This window comes from Calidris pugnax, unplaced genomic scaffold (genome assembly GCF_001431845.1).
Source record: "Calidris pugnax isolate Ruff unplaced genomic scaffold, ASM143184v1 scaffold14, whole genome shotgun sequence".
In the NCBI taxonomy this organism is placed as follows: Eukaryota; Metazoa; Chordata; class Aves; order Charadriiformes; family Scolopacidae; genus Calidris; species Calidris pugnax.
The window spans coordinates 9673205-9700816 of record NW_015090793.1 but is presented as its reverse complement, the minus strand read 5'-3'; the positions used below and the strand labels follow the sequence as shown (position 1 = coordinate 9700816).

Here is a 27612-nt window from a genome sequence, read left to right as displayed (position 1 = left end):
ACAAGAACAGAATTTTTATGACAGTTCAGCTCAAGAAATTGTGTCTTTTCTATGCTTAGATTCACCTTCCAGGACTCCAGTGCTGGTGGGATCTGATGAGTTCGATAAGTGTCTCAGCAATGACAAGTATTCTCATGAAGAATACAGTAATGGAGCACTTTCAGTTCTGCAGTATCCATATGGTAGGTGGAAGTTCCAAATCTTGGAAGTGTTTTAAATAGCCAAGTTTACCCATTTATTATATGTGAAGTCCAATAAATGGCCATTTTTTTGATCTTAAATATGTGTATTTTTTTAACATTTAACGAACTAGGAAATTATTGCTGAAACTAGGATTTCCAAATCATTATGTATATACAGTTAGTGCCACACAAAGCACTTTGGAGTGCCAGAAATTCCTACTGCAGAGGTATTGTGCGTACTGCCGTTGCCACTGATAGTTGGTCTGAGTGGAAAAAGCTTGTGAATTGCTTTTTTCAAAGTTTGCCAATAGTGCTGTAGCCTGGTGGTATAAAGTTTTCCATATGGAAGATATCCTGGTTTAAAGCTATCAGCAGTCAGGCCTTCTGAAATGGTAAACTTTGATGGGAGACCTAGTTGCTGTGGAGTCCACAACCTTGATTGACTGAATTTACTGTATGCCGTTTAAAATTATGGGCCGTGCAAACAAAAATGCCCTGTGTCTGTTGAGGAAATCTGTTATTGAGAAGACAAACTTCTTTTCTAGTTACCTACATGCCCTCTTTATGTCTTTTGTATACAGATAATGGTTATTACTTACCCTACTACAAGAGAGAAAGAAATAAACGTAGCACTCAGATCACGGTTAGATTTTTTGATGAGACGAATTATAAGAACATTCGCAAAAAAGATCCTGTTCTTCTGCTTCACTGGTGGAAAGAAATTGTTGGCACCATTATATTTTGCATTGTGGCCACAACTTTTATCGTTCGCAAACTTTTCCATCCCCATCCCTACAGCAGAGTAAGTATTTTTTTTTCTGAATCCTAAATATAGAGGGTATTATTTTAGCCTTTCCTTTTGGTTTTGAGTCTGCAATGAGTGGTATTAATAAGTTAATAACTAATGAGATGACAAAATCAAAAGCCTAAATTTATTGTTTAATCTATCTGTGAAGGTTGTCAGCTGCCACGTACAATTTGCTTGGCTGCTTTATCAAGCAGATTAGACTGCTTCGACTATATCTGACGTCTTTGGAGATATTTACACTGAAATTATTTAATGCCATATCTAGGGGTACAAACTGGTCTCAAGTACTTAAGGAGTTGAATTTGTTTGGTTTTTGTTCTTTTTTTGGTAACCCTGGTTAGCTGCGGAAGGAATCTGAAACGCAGTGTCAGACTGATAGTAAATATGAGCCCACTTGTGGAGATGTTAAAGACAGCAGCTGGAGTGATGTCAAGAACTCTGGATACGTGTCAAGGTGAGCTCAGTTCAACACAACATGTACAGGTATTTTAGTCAGTGTGACAACTAGTACTGCCCGGATGTTCACTTGTTCTTACCTACCCTAGTCCTAGTCCTCCAATTTCGCAGGATAATGGGCAACTGGCACAAAGAACCCTGTCACCCCGTTACCAATGTGTGATTGCAGTTATGATTAGTCTAAGCACTCCCAGGGTGTCTACAGGGTATCTGTGATCAGGAATGTTGCTCTCATATTTCCTGCTGATACATGAAATGGAAGATTGATTCTTGAAGGCCTGAATTAGTGTTAACTCCCTCTGTTCCTATGTTTATGCATTAAAGCAGAGAAAGGCAATTGCAGATGAAGTAGATGATGTTTTATATACTCTGCAGAATAAGCAGACTATATTTGAAACAAACCTTTGTTGCTGTTATGAAGGAGTTGGTTAAGACAGAAGGGTGTATAGGGGCATGTCATAATACTCTGGAGAAAATGTGACTGTTTCCTCTACAATTATAACTCACTGAAATTAGTAATTGGAGTATTTAAAATGAGGAAGAATAAGAAAGGTAATGGGATTTAAGAACAGTGGTGTTTAAGAAGGGATGCTTAGAAGTACTAGTTGCAGAAAGAGCTATTTGGGCTGGCATTCAAGGCAAATCGTGATTTAGAAAATACTTAGCTGTCAGTTTGGGTACAGAAACTTAGGCTACATACTCATGATGATCCAGTAAGCATGCAACCTGATGTTCTGAAAAACTTCTTTAGTTTGTCATGTGCATGCGTAATGGATCTTGCTGGATTGTGGTAGAATGCACTGAGTAAGTGCATAATCAGCAACTGTCCATTTCATAAATAGGTAACCTTCTGATTGCCTCAGTGGATGAGCAGGGAAAGAAGGTCAGAAATGCTTCAAGTCGTTCACATGTTTTGCCTGTACAGAAATATTTCACTCTTAGTCAGGAATGATTTAATTTTTCTATCTATACTAATGCATTTTTCTCCTCTGTCCTCCCTCCATTCTTCTGTCCCTCCCTCACACCTTTCTCCTCCCAGATATCTGACAGATTTTGAACCAATTCAGTGTCTGGGCCGTGGAGGTTTCGGAGTAGTTTTTGAAGCCAGAAATAAAGTGGATGACTGCAACTATGCTATCAAAAGGATCCGTTTACCTAACAGGTAATGAATGAGTTTGTTGAGATATAAGGGAAGTAATGAATGAATGGTGGGATTCCATCCTACACTGAGCCATCTGTTCCTGATTTCCCAGATACTGCGTTAGGATGAATGACATACTTTTAAATGGGGGGGATGACTTAGTTTTGGCATCAAATTTTGGCATATGTAGTCACAGCAGAAGGGTGACCTGCTTGGCTAAAGTACTTGCATAGCAGGACCCTTGCAAGGATGCTGCGGCTACATGGGAACCCCTTTGATGTCGTTGATGAATAGAGCCTTTAATAACAGGACCAGTTTTTTGTAGTGCTGTTAATTTGCTTCTCTCCTTCCTCTCCTTACCTTCCCTACTCCACCTTCTCTTTTCTTTTTCTCTCCCTCTCCAGCTTTTCTGACTCCATTTGTCCCATTTGTTTCATTTCTGGTCCCACAACCCCTACCTTTTCTTTCAGTCATAGGTGGTCAAGCCATGCTGCTGAATTACCCTACACAGAGCTTGCAGCAGTTCCTTTTAGTGGGAGATGGGAGACACTGCTTCTGGAAATCTCAAGTTAGAACAGCAACAGGCAGGCCAGTAGAGGGAGGGGGTAAAGCCATGAAATTTAGAATTACTATTTTTTATAATGTGTTAAATAAACGTGACTATTTAAGATTAAAGGTTTTGCTCAGAAGGTAGCCTAAATTCTTCCTTTTCAAGCATATTCAAACCCATTAAATAAAACCATCTGACTTCGTTTGATCCAGTTACGGTCTTATGAAGAGAGATTATTTACTTCAATAAGATAGCAGTCTTCTTGCTTTCCTGTCCATAGAACTGGGATAATATATATGCAGTCCCCATACGTTATGCCAATTAAAAAAGAAATACTAAGGTATTACTATCTGTCTTCTTTTGTGTCAGTGTCTTCTACATCCCTGTAGAATATTGCTGTTTATTAGTCTTTTTTCTATCCTTGTAAACAGTTCAAAACAAGATAAACCTTTTCTTCTCAGCTTTGCTGCCTGTAACTATTTGAAAAGGGATGACTAAATACTTAGCCATTATGAGCACGTACTGCTCCTCTACACTTCTAACCTAAGGAGTTACTCTAAGGAATTTAAGACATATCTGTCTTTTTGGTGTGAAGAGCAATACTACTGGCCTGATTTATACTGGGCTAGCTTTGATTAAATTCCTTTGCAGAAATTTCTGTACTGTGCTGTTCCTTTATGTGACCATGTCTCTGTTGTTCTCCTCACTCCAAATTATAGGGAGCTGGCTCGTGAAAAGGTGATGCGGGAAGTCAAGGCGTTGGCTAAACTTGAGCATCCAGGTATTGTTCGGTATTTCAACGCCTGGCTGGAAGCTCCACCTGAGAGATGGCAGGAAAAGATGGATGAACAGTGGTTAAAAGATGAAAGGTAACTCGTGGGGGTTTTTGACAATTGAATTTGAGTTTGTACATCCACAGAATTGGAGAACTGGTAGACGATCCAGGAAGGTGGAGAAACTATGTAGGAAAGAGATGGTTATTGTCCTGTCAACTTTTCAATTGAACAAGGTAGCAATGTGTCACACTTCTGCATAGCGTCTCTCAATTTTGGGGTCCTCTGTTGTGTTAAGGTCCTTCTTTCAGCTTGGGAGGCACCTTGTAGTTCTTAATTTAGCTTCTGTAATTGAATCTTTGGCTGGCAGGCATGTCAAACCATCGCTACTGTGATTCAATTTTTAAACTTGGGCATCTCTGTCCAATTTGTTCCTTTCTGCTGCGTTCTTCCTCTTTGTTGTCTTGCTTTAGATGGATCTGATTCAGTGCTCCGATGCTTCAATGAATTTATTTCAGCAGAAATATGTGAAGGATAATCAGAGTGATGATTTATAAAGCTTGCTAGAAGTAGGTTAAAAATGGAAAATCATATAAAGGAGTCAGAGGATGTTAAGAGAAAGTGGGTGCATGTTAGCATTTGAAGAATGAGTCTTAATGCAAGACTATTTAGTGGTGTTATAATAACAACTTAATGTGCTTAACAGTGTTTAGAATATAGTGACCTTTATATTTCAGGCATCAAATGAACGTTTCACAGCTGTAATTCTTCCAAGGCACTTTAAATAGTCATTGCATTGCATGTTCTAAGGGACTGAATATTTTCAAGCTGAAGATGAGCCTGATTGCACATTGGGAATCCAGGAAGTAAAGCTGGCTAAATTTTCCTTTATCAACACTCTTGTTGTCTCAATGAGAAAACATTATCCTCGCTAAGAAAAATAGATGCTAAATCCTGGTTATTAGTGATTCCCACACTTGGGTAGTCATTTACTATTATGGTATGACGCAGTTCTCAGAGGTAGCAGTTGTTAAACCTGGGCTTCTGAAAATGCATTTCTAGTGGAATGAAGTTCTGTAGTATTGATCTTCCGATTTTGTTCTTCTAGCACTGACTGGCCTCTCAGTTCTCCCAGTCCAATGGACGTCCCATCATTTAAGATCAGAACAGAGCCGTTTTCTACAAAGGAGCACATTGAAGTTATTGCCACCTCATCGGAGAGGATAACGTCCATGGGAATACCCTGTGGTCAGTCTGATTCATCAGGAAGCCAGTTTTCTCCTCTGGAATTTTCTGCCACAGACAACAGGGATTTACACCAGTCAGAAGATCCACTATTAAACCTCCAGGACAGTGTCCTTACAGGCTGTGATGTAGAAGACAGTACTATCAACAATAACGAGCTAGGGCACTCCTTGGAACTTTGTTCTTCATCTGTTCCTGTTGTACACCTGAGGGAAGGGACCTCCTCTTCCATTGTGTTTGAGGATTCTGGTTGTGGAAATGCTTCTAGTAAGGAAGGTAAAGTCGGTGTTTCCCACGATGAGAGTCTTTCTGAGGATAAGGCAAAAAATACAAAGGAATCTGATAACAAGAAACCTGCTTCAGGAAGTCCCCTCTCTGTTTCTCCACCAAGGCCAACAAGTTTAAGTCTGGACCTTTCTAAAAATATTACAGAAAAAGTCAAGCCCACCTCTCCAAAGGTGTATCTTTACATCCAGATGCAGCTCTGCCGGAAGGAAAACCTTAAAGACTGGATGAGCAGGAGATGCGAGATAGAGGAGAGGGAAAGGACAGAGTGTCTGCAGATATTTCTGCAGATAGCTGAAGCGGTTGACTTTCTGCATAGCAAAGGATTAATGCACAGGGATCTCAAGGTTTGTATTCAGAGATTATTGTAGAAACTTGTTTTGTGGTTTTTTTTATTCATTTATTGGCCTGCTTGTCACTGAATGCCTGAACTTTCCAAATTCTGGTTGTAACTGGTTATTTCACTGACTGTGTCCTATAGGCAAACGTTTTCTGGTTTAGTACTGTGAGATTATCTTTGGAGCTATCATAACTTGAATTATCTGTGCCCAAAGTATCATATAAAAGTCCCTGGTGCTGTGAAATTCCTGAAACATGTGGACTGACTCAAATGGCATTGCAGAGTAGCTACCTCTCTGCTTCATCACAAACTTGTGCATCAGCAATTCCAAATTTGACTGCTCCTCATACAGCAGTGCCAGACTGTTCAGCTCAGTGTCAAGTTTTGCTTTAAACTGACGCATCATGAGTGTGTGAATACCAGTAAAATTTTTTTGTATGTGGGAGTAATACAACATTGGAGACAAATCTTGCTAAAATAGTTGACTCTTATCAGTGGCCTCAGCATAGGTGTTAAAAAAGCTGAGTTAGCGTCTGTACAATAATCTGGAGGTGCAGTGCTCCAGGAAATAAACATTAATCATTCATTATTGCAATTAAAGTCTTTTTTACAGCAAGACTTCTTGTACCTGGCACAGATCACCTGCATTTGTTTTATGGCATTTTTAATTCAGATTTTTTTATACAGGGTTGTTTATTGCTGAGCTGTGTGGCAAAGCAAGCTATTTTGGATCCTGTTCTACTGTTTCAAGTGAAGCAGATAATTGGCAGTGTTAGGTTCACAGTTGGACTCGATGATCTTAAAGGTCTTTTCCAACCTAAATTATTCTATTATTCTAGTTCTGGTATTTCCTTCTTACTACCTAAGAGCAGCAGTGTAAGAGAAAGTAAAAATTAAGTATTGCTGTTCTAGGATTGAAATGCAAACTGTCCTGGAGTTAAATTCTGAGTCAGTGCCAACTGTCATAATCCAGCTTTCTGAAGGATCATAATCTTTTTAATGTCTGATAATATCCAGCGGCTTAAGACTGGGAAGGGTGTTTTTTTCCCTCTAGCATTTAATGCATCTGAAGTCAGGAGTAACTTTTTGTTCCTTCTCCTTCATTTTGCTTCTGATCTTACTTTAGTGCCTAATCTTGCTGGAACTTTTAGCACTGAAGTGTCAGTATGTGTTACCAAATACCAGAATGTAATTAAAGCGCCCAGCTGAAGTTAGTCTTATTATTATAAGCTCTGAGAAATTGACTGCTTTTGCCAAATGGTGGAGCAGTTCCCGTTCTGCTTCACTTATTTGAGGAGGCATTAATACCTACCTCAGTGGCATAAATACTGAAATAATTAGAACCAATTGTTGTATCTTCTTAGAAGGTAATCATTTGCTATCAGTAAAAACGAAAAAAATACCATCTCAGGTGTGGCAGTAAAAGGGGACTCGGATTCAGTAACACTGAAAGGATATATCATAGTTAGGAAAACTCACAAACCCATCCAAGTCTTTTCTTTCCCCATCATCGTTAAGCAATTACCTTGAACCAGTTATCTGAAAAGTCTTTAGTGCTCAAGAAGCTGACCAGAAAAGTAATTAAATCCCTGTATTAATCTTTATCAACAATACTGTCAGTTGTGAGTCTCTGCAGTCTTCACTGAAGTCACTGTTCAGTAAAGCTTATGTAGCTCTTCCCTTAAAGCTGTATTAGTCTTAATCTGCAGTTGTGGGGTGTTTTGTTGGAACATCTTAAAAGTTCAATATTGGCAGCAATTTGAACCAGAGATTTTATTTTGTTTACTTGGTATAAGCCTTGGAAAGGCTCTCCATGAACAAACAACTTCCTGCTCCAGAAAACTTCCCGTGTGTGTATAGGTGTTATTCTTGGATCCTGGAAGTTTATTTGTTTGTTATATGTTAATTCGGTCAAAATAACAGCCAGTGTATTTTTTTTTTTTTTTCCTGTCGTTTTCAGAAGCTCCTAGGAACATATCTCACTAATTTTGTAATTTGTCCAAGAGATTGGTCATGTAACCCTAAGTTTGTGCCAGCACTAATAAGCAAATAACCTCTGAAGCTGTTCTGTCTTTGCTAGAGGCAGAGCGAGCTGATAGCAGAAGCCAGTACGTGCTCCCATTGGCACCAGCAAAAACTCATTGACTTATGTGAAATAAATTTGTATGCATGCATATTAAAAGAGTCAAGAAGATCTTTTAAATATTTAAATCATCAGTGCATATTGAGAGACATTAATTAGGCTCCTACTAATCAGAGATAGCGTAATGACAAGGAATTTAGGTAGGCAAGCAAATAGGTCACAGTTCATATTATTTTGAAGAAAATGAGGTATAGAAACAGAAGTCTGTCTGACAAGGGAATTTACTGTTATTCCCAGGATAAGCCAACGGTCATGCCTGACAACTCAAAAGAAATTATGGGTTTCATAGAACTGCAAGAACAGTCTTAGATACATTTTGCAGCATTAATTGAATTAAGCCTTCCAGATGTGCAAGTAGCTTATTCATATCTGTGAAAAAAATGGAAACTTTTATTCTGACTGAAGAATCTGGAGAGGAATTTTTTTCTGCAGCTGGCAAGATAAATAAAATAGAGGGTGGTTGTATTCTTCCAATTTAAATCAAAATTGTGTGCATCTGCCTTAGATTTCCTCATTCTGAATGTGGTCTTGACAGCTTATTTTTGTTGGCAGTTTGCAATAGCAGAGACTTTATTTTCCTTAATTTGTAGAAGCTATATGCCAGCCCATTCACAGTCTGTTTTCAGCAAGAGAAGTAGAAGAAATACAATTTATTGTTAAGAGTTTTGCAGCATGAAGCAAGACAGATCTTTTTGACTTCTTGCGTGTTTGTGGGAGGAAGAAAAGGGGAATAAAGGCAATGGGGTACAAATCCCGAATGGAGATGTTTGTGCCTTGAGCATTAAAAATCCGATACAAAGATTTTGGTAGCATGAGTGTGCTGTGTACATACTTCAGAGAAAGCTTGGAGGATGCTTTACAGGGTAGTAGCTTTTGTGACTAAGTGCACTGTGACTCTGAAGGGCATGACATTCATTACAGGAGAATATAGCAGGAGAGAAAACCTGGCTCAGAAGGTAGTTTGAGGCAGGATGTGGGCACAGTGGAACTAACAAGTTATATCTATTTCTGTAGTACTTATCTCAGAACTGTCCGTTGCTTAAAAAAACCCCAGATGCCTTTTTTTCTGTCTTCTTTCCCTCTTGCACAGAGTGGGTTTGTCTTTAAATGAGAAAGTCAGATGAACTTTGAAATAGGTCAGCTTTGCAGTCCTTTAATCTTGTGGAAAAATATTGCTCTGTATCTGTCTGCCTCCTCCTGTTCCAGGGTTTATGTCAACAAAGCACGGACCGTGTTCTCCCAGCCTTGAAGGTCCAGGAGCTTTGAGGGGAGCTTGCCCAGCACCACCTGTCTCTTTACCACACCTTGGCCCTTCACCATACATAATCTTGCTGCTTTTCCCCCTTGCAAAAGCAGTCTGTTCTTCCCCCGGCAAAAAAACTGTGTGTCTGTCTTTATTTGTAACCAAGGTGGAGCAGTCACGTTTCAAAGAAATAATCATTCATTTGGCATGTGATATTCTGTCAGCCACAATGCAAGTCTCTTGAGAAACCGTCTGAGATATCTACCATTTGCAAGGGGACATCTCAGTTCCGGTCTCCTGTATCGGTACATTAAGCCACGGATGGTGGTACCTGGCAAACAAGTTCAAGGAGAGTTAAGCCACGTCATGCTGCTCATGTGAATTACAAAGTTCTTGAGCTTCTGTCAAAAATATATTTTTTAATTCTGTTATGCAAGGCCCCATTCCCACAGTTAAACTGTGCAGTACCAACTGGAAAGCAGACCTTGTTCCCAGACTTCCAGTGTATCTGTAACTTAACATTAAGGTGACGTGCTACGTGCTGGTTAATAATACTGTGAACAAGTTTAACACTCAGAGATTAGATTAAAAAAGACAAAGAGTCAGAACTCCAGCATCTGGTGTGAATTTGCCATGTGATGGAGAGCTGGATAACTCATCTGTGCTGTTCCCCACAATTGTTGACTTTTGTGTATGTCACTCGTCAGACCTATGCAGTGTTAGTAAACCCCTACTGGAAGACAGTCAATGAGCAGCCCAAGTTTCCTTTTTCCTGAAAGGCTAAGATTCTTAGTTGGGTTTGCTAACATGATGTTTAATGAGCATTTTTAGCCTTGACAATGTGGCTTATCTGAGTTAGAGCAAAGCGTTGTATCTACTGAAACACAGAGACTTGCTTGTTACTTACTTTTTTTTTTTTCTTTTCACCTGTTTGTTTTCTTAGCCTTCCAATATATTTTTCACCATGGATGACGTAGTAAAGGTTGGGGATTTTGGCCTGGTAACTGCTATGGACCAAGACGAGGAGGAGGAATCGGTACTGACCCCGATGCCGGCTTACGCCAGGCACACAGGACAAGTAGGGACCAAGCTCTACATGAGCCCAGAACAGGTTTGTGTGCTCTACTCTAAAGGTATATCTGGGGGTGCCGGGAAGACACCTCAATTCCCAGGAGCTCAAACATCAGGCACTTTTTCCAGTAAATTCTTGCAGTCAAGTTACTTAAATTCTTTCTTGTCAGAGTTTTAGGCTAAATTGAATTCCAAAATTAATATTTTAATATAGCTATATTTATTATAGCAAAAAAGTGGCTAAATATTCATACTTAGATGCATTCGTTGATCTTTCTTTTAATGTAGTAGAAAGATATCTGCATAACATTCAAGTTAATTGAGCAAGGACACACTATTGCACCTGAGGTGTAAAATGTTTCAACTGAAAGTACAGCTGAGTGTGCAAAGAGGAGCTGGTGATGGGGACCTTGCTCGCCCATGCTTATTTGATGAAGTTTGCTAATGGGCCTGTCCTGTAGTATTCTGCTCTGCACAGGGCTGATCACTTCCATATGTTGACTTGAAAGGGGGTTGTTCATGCCGTATGTTAATTATGGACACTGAGTAGCTTGATTGACCTAACCCTAATTTTGAATTTTCAGATCTGTGGAAACACCTATTCACACAAAGTGGATATCTTTTCTTTGGGACTGATTCTCTTTGAGCTGCTTTACCCTTTCAGCACACAGATGGAGAGGGTCAGGGTATGTATGGTATTGGATTATGCTGATTTAATCATTTGTTTAAAACGGCTATTCGCTTGGTGAAACACTTGCAAGAGGTCCTTCTCAGTTTTGAAAAAGCCTTGCAATTAGGAGCACAACTTCTTTATCAGCCTTGTGCAGGCCCCCTGAATCACTGAAAATAAATTGCAGTCTTCCTAATGTGTGCAGTTGAATTGAGGCCTTAATTTCTTTACAAAGCTCCTCTGTTGTCAAGCCAAGTAAGAGAAACTATTGAACTAGGATATCCAAGAACTCAAGCAACAAATATAGCTTGTGACTTTAAGCCTGCCAGCTTGTTTTTCATTCAAGAATTGGAACCATGGTGTGCATTTTTGTCACTTCTTCCTTCGTTTGCATCTGCAGTGCTCTTTCCCCCAAAGCACTTAGCAAAAAATTGCTGTTCCTTTTCCAATAGTAAGTCTTAGCTGTGAGTCTCACTGAGCTTCAAGCACAATCTTCCCAGTAATTGACGATTTTCATTGCATCAGCTGTGAATTTGGGAGGTTTTGCTGTTAAAATGCATGTGAGATCCATCTTGCTCAGGGACAAGTTCATAGAGAACAGGGGCTACAGACAGAAAGGTTTTTCCTCTTGTATATGGTGACCAAAAACCTGTGCATGGAAGAAGAAGTCATTATAACCTATTTGTATGTGCTTGGTGTGTTTAAATTCTCATGGGAAGATAGATTGTTTTTAGCAGAGATGTAAGAAGCAGCTTGAGCCACACCATGAACACAGCCTGACCAAGTGCTTCACCTGTGCTGGTCTTGTATTCTCTTGCTTAAAATACTCTGGCTTTTCATGGTACAAAAGAGAGCAGCCTAGAGTAATAACCACAGTGCTTAACTTGAACCCCTTGCACTGGATCCAGTTTTGATTCCTGTATGTAAAATGTGTTTTACTGAGACACATGCCCTGTAAAGACCTACCCTGGATTCTCAAGATCTGCAGCAATGACTACAAGCTTTGCCCTTCCAGTTTCTGTCCTGAGTATAGAAGCAAAGCAAGAAATCAGAATGAATCTTAGATTGCATCTAACTCTGATGTTTTAGTTTGTAAGAGGGTTAAAAGAGTGGCTTTACTTACCATCATTTTCACTGTTACTCCACTCTGATAAAATTGAAAATAAACCTCCACCCCTTTATTGTCAAGTTCTGGAGTTTGGCTCCTTCAGTAGTTGTTTCTGAGTTGTTACACTGGAGTTTTCATTGGCATCAGCCAAGCATTAGCACTGCTTGCTGAAGCAAAACGTGCTCTGCCTGACCAGGTAGCCCAGGAAATTCTAGGAATCTGTGACAAAGGGCTGGAAAAATCCCCAAAGAGGAGCAGGAGACCTGCATTTGTCTCAAGCTGTTAGCACTTAATCTATGGCAGTGCAATTCATTTCCGAATTAGATGTTTGAAAAGTGATCACTGAATTGGTAGAGAAAGAGAACAATTATTCAAAACATTTTATTGTCATATAACTCGGTTCTCTTGTACAGAAGTTTGATTGTTGTCACTATTAACTGGTTAGTTTATACTTTCAGTGAAGTAGTAATTATATTTTGTGCTCAAAGTTATGCAAAAGGAGGTCCTCCATAAAAGAAATTAAGTGTTAATTATTGCCCTTCTATGCTAAAAACATGCTAAAGTGGGAAATTACAGAACTTAAATTAATATGGCAACCTGCTGCAAAAGATTTTGTGCCTGAACATGGGAAAATTGCTGTCAGTAGATGGAGCCAACGTGCTTGTTATGGAAAAAGCACTGAAAGAGACCAACTCTCTTGCCAGGACACAGAAATATGCAACATAAACTGCTTTTGAAACTGCTGATAAATCTGCTTGGTAGTCCATAAACATTAAATAATGGCTAGCACTTACATCATTAAGACAGATCCAATTATTTCATGTGTCTTATTATGGATGTGGGTGATCATGGGGATTATGGGTGGTGCAAAGATTTGTTGAGCCAAAGCAAGAAAGTACAAGTTTGTGTATCTGGCTAATTTAAAACTGCAAAGATCTTGTAACATGATTCCTAGTGCAGGCTGTATTCCTTGGGAAGCAGCAACTTGCCTTTTTAAGTATGTTGTGATTTTTAACCACTAAAGTAAGACTTTAAACCAAGATTTTTCGCATCAGACTTATTTGTTTTCACATTTTTGAAAAATATAGAGTAATACTATTCAAGATTGGTGTTTTGGAAAAATTACATTTTTTTTTCTTAATGTATTTGCAGACCTTAAGCGATGTTAGAAATTTGCAGTTTCCACCGTTGTTCATTCAGAAATATGCACAAGAGGTAAGTATATTTGATGCTATTAATTGTAGCTTTTCCCTCAATAATTTTAGCTTTTTTTCTTTGCTTTCCAATTGCTTTGAAAGAAAAAGTGGAAAAAAATAGCTTTTGTGTTAAGAAACTTTTGTCTATCTGTGTACTTTTTACTACATTTCAAAGCTATAACATTACAGTAACATGGATGCTGATGTTTTTGTCGCAGAGTTTACCTCCAGTAACTACACACTATTACCTGGCTTCCCTTTGTCACTTGATATCATTCATTTCACATGTGTTCTGACACAATTTCTTGCAACAAATCCATATTCACAAGAGAAAGTGCAGAGTTCTAGACAGGTGAAGAGGAGAATGTAGGTAGTACCATGGCTTTATGGGATCTCAGATAACAAGGAGGGGATGTATGAAACCTCTCCAATAAAAAGTTGAGATGTTTTCAGCTGCTTCAGACCAGCAGCTAAATGAGACTAGGCTTTCTTGCTTTACAGCTGCGGGCTGCCCAGGGAATGTGCTGTGCTCAGCTGTAGCAGGACACTGTAATTCTGATTAAATTGAGACAAATATTCAAACTACCTGTATATTTAAAGGAAAACCTCTAATTCACTGTGAGAAATTATTGTACAGCTTGAAACATGGTGGCCTAAACAGGAAGCTAAAAATTACTCATAAATTCTGTTTCATATGTTTTATAATTATTTTGATTGCAAATTAATATAAAGATTTTATAGCTCTTCTGAATCTTGGGTCCGATTTGATTTGCCAAATTGATTGTAGTCCTTCACAGTAAAGACATTTTAATGGATGCACAGTGATGTATTTTCAGATGTTTAATGCACTTCTAACTACGGTGCCAAAGCACTAACACCCAAATTACTCAGAAAGCCACTGGATATATTTCCCACTTGTTCATACAGCTACAGTTGAAGTCAGAACATCAAAGAAAGAATTTATGAATTGGTTCATGTAGCACATGTCATGTTTTCTTTCAGTACACCATGGTGAAGGACATGCTCTCTCCAAGTCCCACTGAAAGACCAGAGGCTGCAGCAATCATAGAAAATCCTGTATTTGAAGACTTGGAACTCCCACCAAAACCAGTGCTTAGGCAGAGGTCACGGACAATGAGTTTATCAGGAAATAAGCATTCAAGACAACCAAGCAAATAATTATCCTCAGGATCACTTCTTCCACTCGGCAGGTTTTACAGGGATTGTTCAGTAGAAGGGTCCTATGATGCAGAATGTCTATCTTGGATATAGTTTACTGAAACTTTTTTTGCCATGTTTAATGTATAAGACGTGTTGGACAGATTTTCGTTTACTTTGACAGCCAACGAAAGCCAGTAACCACACTTCTCACATTCCATTTTTCTTACCTTAAATCTCCTAGGCGGATGGGTCCAGCTACTGTGCTTACCACTGATGTGCTCCATTATTGTTTTTTTGGGTTTGTTGGGGTTTTTTTGAAGCTTGTAAAAGTCAGCTTGCTGGGTAAGTAAGAGATCTGTAACATGTAAATAGAATTAAAATACTGTATTTTTATAGAGCAAATTACAGTCTCTGAGCCTAGTGAGTATCTATCTGGATCACTTGCTCTTTGGTGAAATGAAGATGATTTTGAAATGAACTATGACTCCATTTTTGTCCCTGGTGGGTAAACTGGGAATATGCACTATTTTTAAAGCAAAAAACTACCACAGTTGTATATACTGTCACTCTCCATAGCCAGTCATTAGAGGAAATCATTTCATACTTCTGCACTATAGTAGATCTTAGAGAATGCATTTTATACAGATAAACCCGTAGAGAAGGAAAAGGAGCTTTTTGCCATAAAAAGGGGGGGTTTATAGGCAGTGGTTGGAAGAGCCATAGTAAAAATTATGTATGAAAAGATTGTGATTCTCAAAATTTAAACCTAATGAAGTCATACGTGTCGTATGTAATCTTGTAGATTTGTACTTTTTAAAAAATCAGCTGGTAGGCATTTGTGTAATCTGCTAATTTAACTGCCTAATGCCATGCTTTTATTTCTCATTGTAAATATGTTAATTTTTATTTATAAAATACAGAATCAATCCATTTGGGTTGGTGGTGTACAGAATGCACTTGCTATAATTGTTGAGTGCATTAATTATCGTGACTTCTTTCAAGTCTAAATGATTTAATAAACTTTTTTTATTTATAAAAAAGGAATAGTAGTTGCTTCTGTTTAGACCCTGCATCAGTGTGCGCTGCAGATGGCAGCCTTGGAACAGGAGGACGGGCACTGCGTTGCTGTAACTTGCTTTGCTTTCCTGTCTCGTGCTTGCCAGGGTGCACGTGATGATGCAAAGGTGCACATGCTGCTTGAAAGTCAGATACTACCAGAAGGAAGGAGCGAACTGAGGTCTTCTAAACTGAGAGGTTTACGAACTCAATCTCTCAACTATCAAGAGAGGGAAGTCTTGAAGAGATAATTCTTATGCTGTTAGAACTGTTTTTGCATAAATGCATTTTCCTGTTTTACAGGCTTAGATTTTTGAAGTTGTAGACTCTGAAATCAGTTTCTTAGAGAGATGCTGGATTCAAATCCTTTTGGGGCTCCACTGTACTGTGTACAACTAGCAATTAGACCAACTGACACTCTGCAGCCTTATGATAGACAATATTTGTAACTCACTTTTGTTTTTTCTTGTGCTTGGATAACTCTAAGTAGTGGCTTGTCCAGTTGAAGCCAGAATGCTGCAGTGAATATTTGGTCAGAAACAGAACTATCAATTTTATCTGTGTTAAAGCAGGAGACAGTTAAGTGTGTCCTCTTCCCTAGGATTTCCCTGTCAGCATCAGCTGTAAATGCACAGTTAAGTGGCTGCGTTTGAAGCCTCTCCAGCTTCCCTGCCAGCTCAGTGATTACAGATGAAGCACAGGAAATGAAGAATGAGGTATTTTTACCTTGCTGTGTATCTGTGCTGAATGTAAGTAGCTGCCTATTCCAAGAGCCTTGCAAGCATTTCAGTACCAAAAATGGCATATGTGTTCCCACTAGGTGTGTCTGTGTATTCTGGGAAGCTACATTTTTCCTCGAAGGCATGTACAAAGCCTACCCTGTGTGATGCCTGCCCAGCCACAAAAGCACCTGGCCACCCTCAGCTCTTAACTGCCTGTGTGGGTGAGGCTGTGCTTCTTTTAGCACTGGATACTGGAGTGTGGTGTCCCCGTCTTTGTTCCTTTTTTCTCCTGGGTTTGACTAAGAAAGTATTTTCCTTGACCAGAGAGGTTTTCCTCTTAACTCCAGGTCTTACCTGCAAGCGTTCTTTTCCCTGTCTTTGGCAGCTCCACTTGCTCTGCCCCACCCATGGGGGAAGATGACACTTCTCTCTGCTATGAAATATCCACCTGAGCTTCAATACCCCCATCAGCTCCAGAACTATTTTACCAGCTTGTCTTTTACCAGGCTACCCAGAGGGATGCAACTTCTGTGTTTTCCTTCGTTAAATCAGGTTTGAATTATACTACACTTCCCTGTTCCATCCCTGTCCTTCTGCCAGATGATGTTCTTCAGTAAATGCAGACCAAATAGTCAACTGTTACTGAAAGACCAAAGACCTTTGGTCTAACGTGCATTTGCTCTATGCTTACATCCTGGAAGGGAAAGCAATGAAGACAGGGTTTTCTTAGCTCTGCACAAATGACAGCAGCAGCTTTGCTCCTTCTGTATGAGATCCTGCTATTTACATGACAGCCCGTGACAGGAACATCTACAGGATCATAGACAAGTTTATTTGCCTTCTTTCAGTTTATCAGCCTCTAGAAACCAACTATCAGACTGTCTCACGTCTTCCTGCAGCCATGGAAATTGATGCGTACCTTCCTGCCAACATTTTTAGAAGAGGGACACCTGAACGTGGGAGGCTAGGACAGCTGCCAGCCCTGCAAAAGGCAGCTTTGGTCTTGGGCTCTGCTGCCCTGTGGAGCCTGTGCTTGAAGAGGATGCTGCCTCAGCTCCTTCCCCCCCATAGCTTTTGGGGCTGAAACACAGTTCCTTGCCCAGCTTTATCAAAATGAACTGTGTGGCAGAAGTAAGAATCTTGCTCCGTCCACCTTTGTGCCCGCTGGACCTAGATACTTCCCCCAGAATAAGGGCAGGATTGCGTAGTTACTCTCCTTACCGCTTCCGTGGTGGTACTGGAGTCGTAGGAGCTGGGACACCCAGCCCAGAGCGGGTCATTTGACAGGAGTACCAGCATTGCAACCCCTGGTCAGGGCTGTTTCTTCTACCAGGCTCTTAAGGAGAGAGAACTGCTGACCCTTGTACCAGTGTCTTCAGTAGCTGAGCTGCTCTGAGCTGTAGTTACTTGCTTTTTCTGACACCTCTGAGGACAGTCCTCCTCTGCTACCTTTGAACTGGAAGAGCAGAAGGACTCAGGACTATTACCCCTGAGTGCCTCAGAGCAGTAGTTTCAGCATTAAGTGTTAGCCCTGGCTGTCTTTCTGCTGTGTTTGCTCCACTTCCCAGGCTGCAGAAGCCTTGCCTGTCCCAAGGAGGTGATTGAGCACCCAGGAAACTTCAGTTTTAAAGCCATCATTGAGGTGTTTCATATCCATAGAAGATTGGTCTAAGAGCATGAGACCTCACCAGAGCTGTGCCAGGGGGGAGTGATAAGTGTTGTCTGAGGAGTCACCAGACATGCTACAGAAAAGCTGTGATCCCGAGGACTCAGCTCCTCCTTTTACTCACTGTTCAGATGCTGCAGAGATGTTCAGAGCAGTCCTGCCTTTTCGGGGTAATCCTTCAGAGAGGTGTTCCATGGCCCTCCTGCAGGGAGCCGATGCTGTTTGAAGTCCAGACAAGCACTTGGTAAAAATAATCAATCCCATTAGTCATCATTTTTTCATGGCTGCATGGTCCAGCAGTGCTCTATAGCTACACTCATAGCTTCAAGGCACAGACATCACATTGCAAAACACACAAGTAAATAATAATTCTTCTTCACATCCCCTCTTTGGCTGGTTTTGGTCACCTGTAGTCCCCTGCGAACCCCTGGGCACTCAGTGCTCTTGCTGTAAGAGCAAGTCTTTCCCATCTCCCGAGGTCTGCCACACGGGAAATTCCATTCCAGAATTAATAAGGAAACTCACAGATAATTTCAGAAAGCCAATGAAAGCCCTGAACCTTTCAATATTTCAGAAGCAAGTGAGTTGAACCCTGAGCAGCAGCCCAGACAGCAGAATGGCGCCTCTGTAAAGAAGTGACCTCTGCTCTTTGACCACAACCCTCCTAAGTCACATGCACAGACTGACACACGTGGAGTTATTAAAACTGCTCAAATCTGTAATGTAAGTGGCAAGATGAGAGCTACAATGGCTTGATAAGAAAGAAATACTGTCCCACCTTACATTGCAGATCAGCAGGATGTCACAAAGACAAGTTCGTGTTATCATAACTGATTTTTTTCTCCAGCATGAAGATTGATTTTGTCTTAGGAAATGCTCATTAAAAAAATAATTACCCAGGAAGGAATTAGCTCCATTAGTTCTAACAAATTATGCCTAAAATATCAAAGTTCCTCCTTAATAGAACTGTGGAAGATGAAGAAATGGACCTGTCATTTGCCCCAGCTGTAATATTCCAGGCCTTCCTTCCCCTGTTTTCCTACCCATTTTTTTTTCCCCATTAGGATGTGCTCTGGCACTTTCTGTACCACCACCTCCACCAACTGATTCTGAGTCCCTATTACTTGGGTTTGCCCTTCAGGGCACCATTGGGCACTGGCACCGTGATGCTATATTCTAGGTCTGGAGCAGTCTTGGAGAAGGTGGCTATGGAAACCATGTCTTCTCCAATGTCCACCTGAGACCTGTGCCTGCAAACGAGCAGCTTCTTCAGGGCCCGTTGGAAGTCCCGGTTCAGGAAGGCATAGAGCATTGGGTTGATGGTGGAATTGCAGTACCCTAACCAAGTGATGATCTTGAAGGTGTCAACCAAGACCGTGCTGGTGGAGTCGGTGCCTCTGGCAGCAAGCCAGACATTCAGGACAAAGTACGGCAGCCAGCAGAGCACAAAGACTGAAATGATAATGCTAATGGTCCGTGTGGCCTTGTTCTCCAGCTGCAGATGGTTCTGCCGCTTGCTGTTGGGGTGATAGTGAATCTCCAGAGTCTGAGACATGATACGCGTGGCCTTGAGCCGTGAAGCTCGGTAGATGAAGAAATACATGCTGCACATGACCATGAAGGGGACGAAAAATGCCAGAGCAGAAGCCACGATGGCAAAAATCCAGTTGGTGACAAAGATGCATTCCCTGCCCGCATCAAAGTCCACCCCAGGGATCTCGTTCCAGCCTTGCATGACAGGAAGGAAGGAAATGAGGGAGGAGTACACCCAGACCATGCAGGTCATCACGATGCATCTGCGAAAGGAAAGAGACAGGGAGGGAAGAGACAGCCTGAGTTATTTTGAGCTGAGAACACCCAGTACGATTCAATCCCCATGGTAACCCGGGTGGGATATCACCGCTCAGCGGTCCCACAAGGCTTGGAGAAGTGACCAAGCAGGGGAAAAGCTGGGGTACAAGAAGTCCATACGTGAGTATGGCTAACGAACGCCTGGGTAATTGGGTCTGTGGCTTACAGAGTTGGTGTCAGTGTGAGGGATGCTCAGAACCGGCAGAAAAAAAAAGGAGGAAAGGTTTCACAGGGGATTTTTGTTAATATTTAAAACAACAGGATATAGATTTTGCTGTTTAGTTTCAGTCTTAGTATCTGGCCATTATCTTATCCTCGGGGGAGCAATAGAGGTGAGGACACTAGATCCTCTTGCTCTGCAACAGGGTGTGCTGCACAGCCCCACCTCGTTTTGGTGACTGCCCGTGCTCCACTAATTGTACACAGCAAGGGCTGCAGCAGGAAGAACATCTCCAAAAGAGTCTGAACCCACCTTGTGAAGTACCCCACAGCTGCAACATCCTCTCTGTCCATCCTCAGACAACTTTCCCCACCCTACAGTCCTCCTCTCAATATTTCACGTGAAACCTTGGCAGGAACTTAGAAACTTAGCCTGTTTTCTCTCTGTTTCCCCCATGAACATCATGAGTTTAAGAGAGGGAAGGCTCCTGCTACATACATTCTTCTGGGTATCATTTCCCCTACTGCTTGAGGAAGTCCCCATGAAATGCCTGCAAAAGGCAGAAATTGTAGGTATGAGTCAGCCCACACCACCAGTTTCTACCCCATTTTGCAACCCATCCTTAACTCAAAAAGTCCTTTCCCAGGAGCTCTGTCAAACCAGCTCATCTGCATTCTCCTTTTCTCCTGCACCACATTAGAATTTTTCTGTGAAGTTTTAAATGGTGCGGGGATCCTTTTGTCACATCGCTCTGCTCTGGGGCAGCAACTGTCAACAACTCATTTGGTGCCTAGTCAATATAGGCCATGGGCAAGTAAAAATTTGGAGGTGAGGAGAAAAGTGAGGAGCAACTCAACTCACCTGCCTCGGGACATCCTTCTGGAATAGTGGTATGGTGTCACCACGGAGCAGTATCTGTCCAGGCTAATGAAGCACAACGTGACGATGGACGCAGTGCAGAACATGACGTCAAAGGAGATCCAGACTTTGCAGAACAGCTTCCCAAACAACCACATCCCCGTCACCTCGTAAATAATACTGCCAGAGAAAACAGGTAGAAACCAAAGCAAGGAGGACTGATTTCAGGCATTTCTTTGAGCCTCTGCTGAGGTAATGCCATGTCTTAACGCGGAGGACCTAAAGGTGGGCATGCAGCCTGGGGAGGCTGTTAGACAGCAGAGATTCATCCTCAAAGTTCAACCCAAGGCAATAACCCACAGGTGGAGTGTATCTGAAGAAGACTGAATCTATGCTCCTTGTCTGCACTCTGTTACAAGTGGGTGCCTTGAGAGAGGTGCTTTGCTCCCCTCAAGAGCTCCCCGAATTTACGTCTGCACAGCTTTATTTATCACAACTTTTTCTAGTGCCCTAAGAAGCACAGACTTTTATGAATTCTTCCCAATTCCTGGGGCATGGAAGATGTTCCCTCCTCCACAAAACTCACTTTTCATCTGGTCTCATGCTTCAAAACTAGAGGATTTTGAGTCCTGGTTGAAAAAAAAAAAAAAAATATCCCAGGAGGAAGCCTCTGTGATTTGTCCATTACGTAGCTCACAAATGCCTCAGTGAGGTAAACACACCCACAAAGAGCACACATTATGCCAAAATTATTTCTAACAAAGTCAAGAGGGACCTGTAAGAAGTGAGCAGCAAAGGAAGGAACATATGGCAGCTGTAGGAAGGCTGATGCATGTTTCTATAGTATTCAATTAGATGCCATTCGCTTCCCCTTTCTTTCACCAGCTTTCTGCAGCTCCTGGGGTGCTGCTGAAATAACCATTGTGTGCGAATTTGATGTGAAAGGCTGAGTAACTACCTAGTCCTGCAAAGCTTTAATTATCCTGTAACTTCACAGCTTGCTGGTCAAACACAGTGAAAGTAGGGCTGCTGCGCTGCAGTGCACTCAGGTGGGCTATGCCACCCGACGAGGGCAGGAGTCAACTTGATGTCAGAGGAGTTAGAAACCAACCCCTGCTCTGCATCCAATTAGCAACAACTCATTAAAATGACTTTACGAAGGTTCTTTTAGAGCCCAGCTACTGTAAGTGGGTAGAGTGCTGGCTGAAGGGCACCAGCCCTTGGCAGCTATTTGTTATGCAGGATGCTACACAAAAATTCAAGCAAGCATTAATATACAGCAGAACTCGTCCCTACAGCACGGTGTCCTCCACATGGGCATTATGGAGGGTCCCACTGCACACACGGAAAGGTTTTATGGCTTTTTTCTACATGGGGAAATGAGACATACAGAAGTTGAAGCACGGGTCTGGTAACGGACTTGGGTGTCTTGGCACCATTCCTCAGAGGCCCTTCTTACATCCAGAGATGCTGCAAAGCCTTTGGTGCTCACACCACAGCTTTCCAGAAGTAGACCATGCTGCTGTTGTGAACATCCCTGCACACAGATCCCAGCTAAGCAGGTACCTAACTCATCACCATGCATCTGGGGGGATGCGCCTGACCTATCAGATGTTCTCACAGCACAGGGTAGTGGATATCTGTTCCCTCTTCTCTGGTGTAAAAAGTCTCTGCAGCCCAGAAATTATGCTGGCTAAAAAGGAATAATAAAAGCCCAAAGAAACGCACAGTATGAGCAGAGGTGAAGTCAGTTTCACTTACATTTGAGAAAGAAAATAGTAGCTGGAAATATTCAGCCTGGAAACGGCTGAGCTGGCTGGAGAACCCAGATGACAAGCTAAACAAAGCTGAATCACTCTTGCAAACAAGCCAAACCAGGAACAAAACAGAAATCTTACCCTTAAGAAATTAAAGCACCAGGTGACAACCTTGTTTTTCCTTTCTGTCACAAAGCCTCTTTTTCCTGAGCCAAAGTGACTTCTTGTTGGCATGTACTAACATGCCCAACAAGGAACAAACTACAATTCAAAAAAGCAATATAGATATGATGCTGAGACAGTGGGGAAAATGTGCACCAACAGCCACCCCATCAGCAGGGCCAAACAACGCTTGATGGAGCCAGCAGGGTCCATTCCTCACCATGTGGCCCACCAGCAGCTGGCAAGACTTCACACCAGGTGGCATCAGGACATTCAGGAGGGTCACAAAGCATCAATCATGCTCTACTCTTTGCTTCCCTTTGTTTTTTGTGGGGTTTTGTGGTTTGGGTTTTTTTTTTCTTTTTTTAAGACATCACTCTCTTGGGTGGGCTATTTAATCTCTGGCTGCATAGCAAAGCCATTGGTTTCCCCCCCTTTTAATGTCGTCTACCATCCTTTGATAGGACTGGTAACGGACTTGGGTGTCTTGGCACCATTCCTCAGAGGCCCTTCTTACATCCAGAGATGCTGCAAAGCCTTTGGTGCTCACACCACAGCTTTCCAGAAGTAGACCATGCTGCTGTTGTGAACATCCCTGCACACAGATCCCAGCTAAGCAGGTACCTAACTCATCACCATGCATCTGGGGGGATGCGCCTGACCTATCAGATGTTCTCACAGCACAGGGTAGTGGATATCTGTTCCCTCTTCTCTGGTGTAAAAAGTCTCTGCAGCCCAGAAATTATGCTGGCTAAAAAGGAATAATAAAAGCCCAAAGAAACGCACAGTATGAGCAGAGGTGAAGTCAATTTCACTTACATTTGAGAAAGAAAATAGTAGCTGGAAATATTCAGCCTGGAAACGGCTGAGCTGGCTGGAGAACCCAGATGACAAGCTAAACAAAGCTGAATCACTCTTGCAAACAAGCCAAACCAGGAACAAAACAGAAATCTTACCCTTAAGAAATTAAAGCACCAGGTGACAACCTTGTTTTTCCTTTCTGTCACAAAGCCTCTTTTTCCTGAGCCAAAGTGACTTCTTGTTGGCATGTACTAACATGCCCAACAAGGAACAAACTACAATTCAAAAAAGCAATATAGATATGATGCTGAGACAGTGGGGAAAATGTGCACCAACAGCCACCCCATCAGCAGGGCCAAACAACGCTTGATGGAGCCAGCAGGGTCCATTCCTCACCATGTGGCCCACCAGCAGCTGGCAAGACTTCACACCAGGTGGCATCAGGACATTCAGGAGGGTCACAAAGCATCAATCATGCTCTACTCTTTGCTTCCCTTTGTTTTTTGTGGGGTTTTGTGGTTTGGGTTTTTTTTTTTCTTTTTTTAAGACATCCCTCTCTTGGGTGGGCTATTTAATCTCTGGCTGCATAGCAAAGCCATTGGTTTCCCCCCCTTTTAATGTCGTCTACCATCCTTTGATAGGACCAGGAGTAATGGTTTTAAACTAAAAGAGGGTAGATTCAGACTAGATATATGGAAGAACTGGAGTTGGACCAGGTGATCTCTAGAGGTCCCTTCCAACTCTGACAATTCTGTGATTTTGTGATTTGAGCAAAGAGGGTGCTATCATTCCTGGGTAAGATGGGGGTAAAGGAGAAGATGATCTCCTGGAGGGATTGTTGGAGTGGGTGGAAGAGCAGGTGATGCTGTGCAGTCCCAGAGAGGAGCCCTTAAGGCACCCAGGCTGGACTGGGATTAAAACTTCTCATTTCTGATCTTAACAAGAACACAGAAAAAAAAAAAAAAAAAAAAAAAAGAAAAAGAGCTCAGGGAAATGCCAGGCAGCAGAAAGGTTGTTGCTTTAGCTCATTTTTGATGTCTGACACACTGTTTTTCTCTTTCTGGGATGCTGAAATGGTCTGCTGCATTTTGTTGCAGTGGCCTCGTCCATGTGGTGGGAAACATCAGAGCTTCTCTTGGACCAAAAAAAAAAATAATATAGCAGGAGTACCATGTACTCCTGTCAACAGGATCATTTCTGCATCCCCTCTGGGCAGGGGGAACCATACTGTTTTGCAGGAAAGCCCAGCTCAGGCCCTGCAGACTCCACCATTCCCGGTTGCAGCCCAGCTCCAGCCCAGTTTAGGCTGGTGGCTGGAACTGGGGAAGGAAGTGGACAGCCAAACTGCTGCAGGCATGTCAGCCAGGTCCTCGCCCAAAAACCCTCTCAGAGCTGCCTTCGATCCCCAAGGAGTAAGATCAGCCAACCTGGAGACCCTTTCCATCCCTGTCTGGATGGAAAAGCCACTTCCACAACCCCATCTCTAACGTAAAGCAAAACCCCCACTATCAGCATTACAAATCTGCTGGTTAAGTCACTACCCTCATTCCTGCTGACTTTAATAGGGCAGAAGAGGTTAAACCATTGTCAGCTAAACTGCAATCCCAGCCCCTCGGGCAGGTATTTGTAGCACCAGGGGGAGGGGAGAGACAGGTGAATACAGAGGGATGATTTCAGAGCCTGAACTTGAAAATTCACCGAGCTTAGAATTTAAATTGGCCATACTATTTTTTAAAAGGCATCATTAACAGCTTTTTTTTCTTCACCTGACACTATAAACTTACAACTCAGTTTGTAATTGCTTGTTGGGAAAAAAAGATTATCTTTCAGTGCCAAATTCAAAAGCGTAGGCAGCCCCCTGAGAACTAAAGCACAAATGTGAAAAGAGTTCAGCTTTTTCATATTGCTCCAAGAGCACTGAACGAGGTGCAGCCCCTGGCTTTACACAAACCTGTGGCCATTTTGCAGCACAAGCCAGCCAGAGCCCAAAGTAAACTGCTTTCTGGATCTGTGTTACTGTGTTTTAGCCAGTTAGTGAAGTCCTGTAAATATAAAGCTCAAGGAGGGAGAACTGCCCTCTGAAGTGCCTCTTCCTCCACTTAATATAGGGGGAGCCTAAATTACCCTACTTATACTGAAATAAAATCATTACATTTATACAGAGAAGGGAGATGGCCCTTGTCCCTATGTCTACAGTGCCACTTATCGATGTGCAATGCACTCAGGTAATAGGGGCAAAAAAAATCCCCCAGGTGCCCAGAATCCCATTTGCTATCCCACTGCAGACTGCAGCTCTTCTAGTCTGCTTCTAGAGGCAAAAGATTTATTTTGCAAGGTCACCAGCCTTCCCCACAAACTCCGCTGCTATCTTTTCTGAACCAGAAGGAACAACCAAAATTCTGCGTTTCACAAAGAATATGAAGAATAACATCTCTGCAATAGCCTTTCAAGTTCAGTGATATGAAAACATTCATTTTCTTACATTAGTAAGGAACCTTGTTCCTTCTCCCTCCCAATACCAAAAAATAAAAGATAAGGTTAAAGAAGTGTAAAATCCAAAGCATAGAATTTAACTCCACTGATTTCAATGGTCATTCTTGTCTAAGAAAAATAAGGGAAAAATATACTCCATGATTTTCTGTATCTAGGATTAACACAGTCATGACAGTTAATGCTGACACACCAGTGACAGTCCCCACCTCACATTCCCCAAACACTCAGAGCATGAAAAATCATTTGGCCCCAATGATGTTGGCCCCACGTGCAAGGCAGAGCTAGTCCTGGAAGAGGGGACTTGTCATACTGGAGCCATCTTAAAAGCTGGATATCTAGTTCAGACCAGCAGCCAGAGTCCCTCTATAGCCAACGGGAAAAATACCCTTGGGAAGTCTCTCTCCATTCATTATAATGGGACCCATTAAAAAGGGTAGGGAAACTGAGGCACAGAAGCACATACAATCACTGACTCACAGATAAGCTCTTAGGAGACCCCAGTCCTAAACACATGAACTTCTAGCCGGCCCTGCTCAGACAGTGGCCCCTGAGCTAGGAGAAATGAGGTTGCACACACACACCACTGTCTGATCTTACCTTACAAGCACTTCTTACCTAAAGGGCATGACCAGACAAGCTACGAGGAAATCTGCCATGGCTAAGGACATGATAAACATATAGGTGACGGTGCGCAGCCTCTTTTCCACCACTGGGCAGATGAAGACTATTGTATTTCCCAGAAGAGTGATCAAGTCAATGAGGGTTAGTATCAGCCCAATGACCACCTCCTGGAAGCCGATCCCTGCCCAGTTGCCACCTCCTTTCACAAAGGAGGAGGCAGCAGAGGAGAAATTAGACAGCCAAGATTCATTTTTGCCCATCAGCATCTTCCCAATGTTAAAATCTGGAAGAGAGGAAAGGGGAAAAAATTATAAATAAGGATTTTAATACACATGGCTTTTAGGTCTAGTTAAGAAAGTACGGAAATAATATATATGCTTCATTTACTTCAAGAAAAATCCACACACCCTGCTGTGTCTCTGCCATCACTGTGCCATGGTTATCAGTCCGTTAGAAGTGTCTGAAATCCCGAGAGTAAGAATAAATTTACAGCACTGGCTGAAGTCCTTCATGGCAATTAAAAGCCCTCCTGTGAACAAAAATACAGCTGGTTAAGTCACTACCCTCATTCCTGCTGACTTTAATAGGGCAGAAGAGGTTAAACCATTGTCAGCTAAACTGCAATCCCAGCCCCTCGGGCAGGTATTTGTAGCACCAGGGGGAGGGGAGAGACAGGTGAATACAGAGGGATTATTTCAGAGCCTGAACTTGAAAATTCACCGAGCTTAGAATTTAAATTGGCCATACTATTTTTTAAAAGGCATCATTAACAGCTTTTTTTTCTTCACCTGACACTATAAACTTACAACTCAGTTTGTAATTGCTTGTTGGGAAAAAAAGATTATCTTTCAGTGCCAAATTCAAAAGCGTAGGCAGCCCCCTGAGAACTAAAGCACAAATGTGAAAAGAGTTCAGCTTTTTCATATTGCTCCAAGAGCACTGAACGAGGTGCAGCCCCTGGCTTTACACAAACCTGTGGCCATTTTGCAGCACAAGCCAGCCAGAGCCCAAAGTAAACTGCTTTCTGGATCTGTGTTACTGTGTTTTAGCCAGTTAGTGAAGTCCTGTAAATATAAAGCTCAAGGAGGGAGAA

General features: G+C 41.9%; 2 protein-coding genes across 2 annotated transcripts in view; one reads left to right on the top strand and one right to left on the bottom strand.

The window, feature by feature from the left end:
- The window catches only part of EIF2AK3 (eukaryotic translation initiation factor 2-alpha kinase 3), a 38840-nt gene extending 23424 nt beyond the window's left edge, over positions 1-15416 (top strand). Inside the window, exons 7-16 of the mRNA XM_014936043.1 lie at positions 60-182; positions 764-984; positions 1332-1444; positions 2486-2608; positions 3857-4006; positions 5019-5787; positions 10110-10277; positions 10822-10923; positions 13168-13230; positions 14214-15416. Coding sequence (XP_014791529.1) covers positions 60-182; positions 764-984; positions 1332-1444; positions 2486-2608; positions 3857-4006; positions 5019-5787; positions 10110-10277; positions 10822-10923; positions 13168-13230; positions 14214-14390 — 2009 coding nt within the window. The 3' untranslated portion in view covers positions 14391-15416. The remainder of the gene's footprint in view (positions 1-59; positions 183-763; positions 985-1331; positions 1445-2485; positions 2609-3856; positions 4007-5018; positions 5788-10109; positions 10278-10821; positions 10924-13167; positions 13231-14213) is intronic.
- LOC106884570 (octopamine receptor-like) lies at positions 14592-27032 on the bottom strand. Its single transcript, XM_014936044.1, has 5 exons — positions 26927-27032; positions 26514-26802; positions 20689-20865; positions 17372-19612; positions 14592-14727 (listed from the first exon to the last, which is right to left on the bottom strand). Exons 1-4 carry the CDS (start codon positions 26943-26945, stop codon positions 18937-18939), a joined length of 1161 nt encoding a protein of 386 aa, XP_014791530.1. The 5' UTR covers positions 26946-27032; the 3' UTR covers positions 14592-14727; positions 17372-18936.
- Positions 27033-27612: the final 580 nt, after the last annotated feature.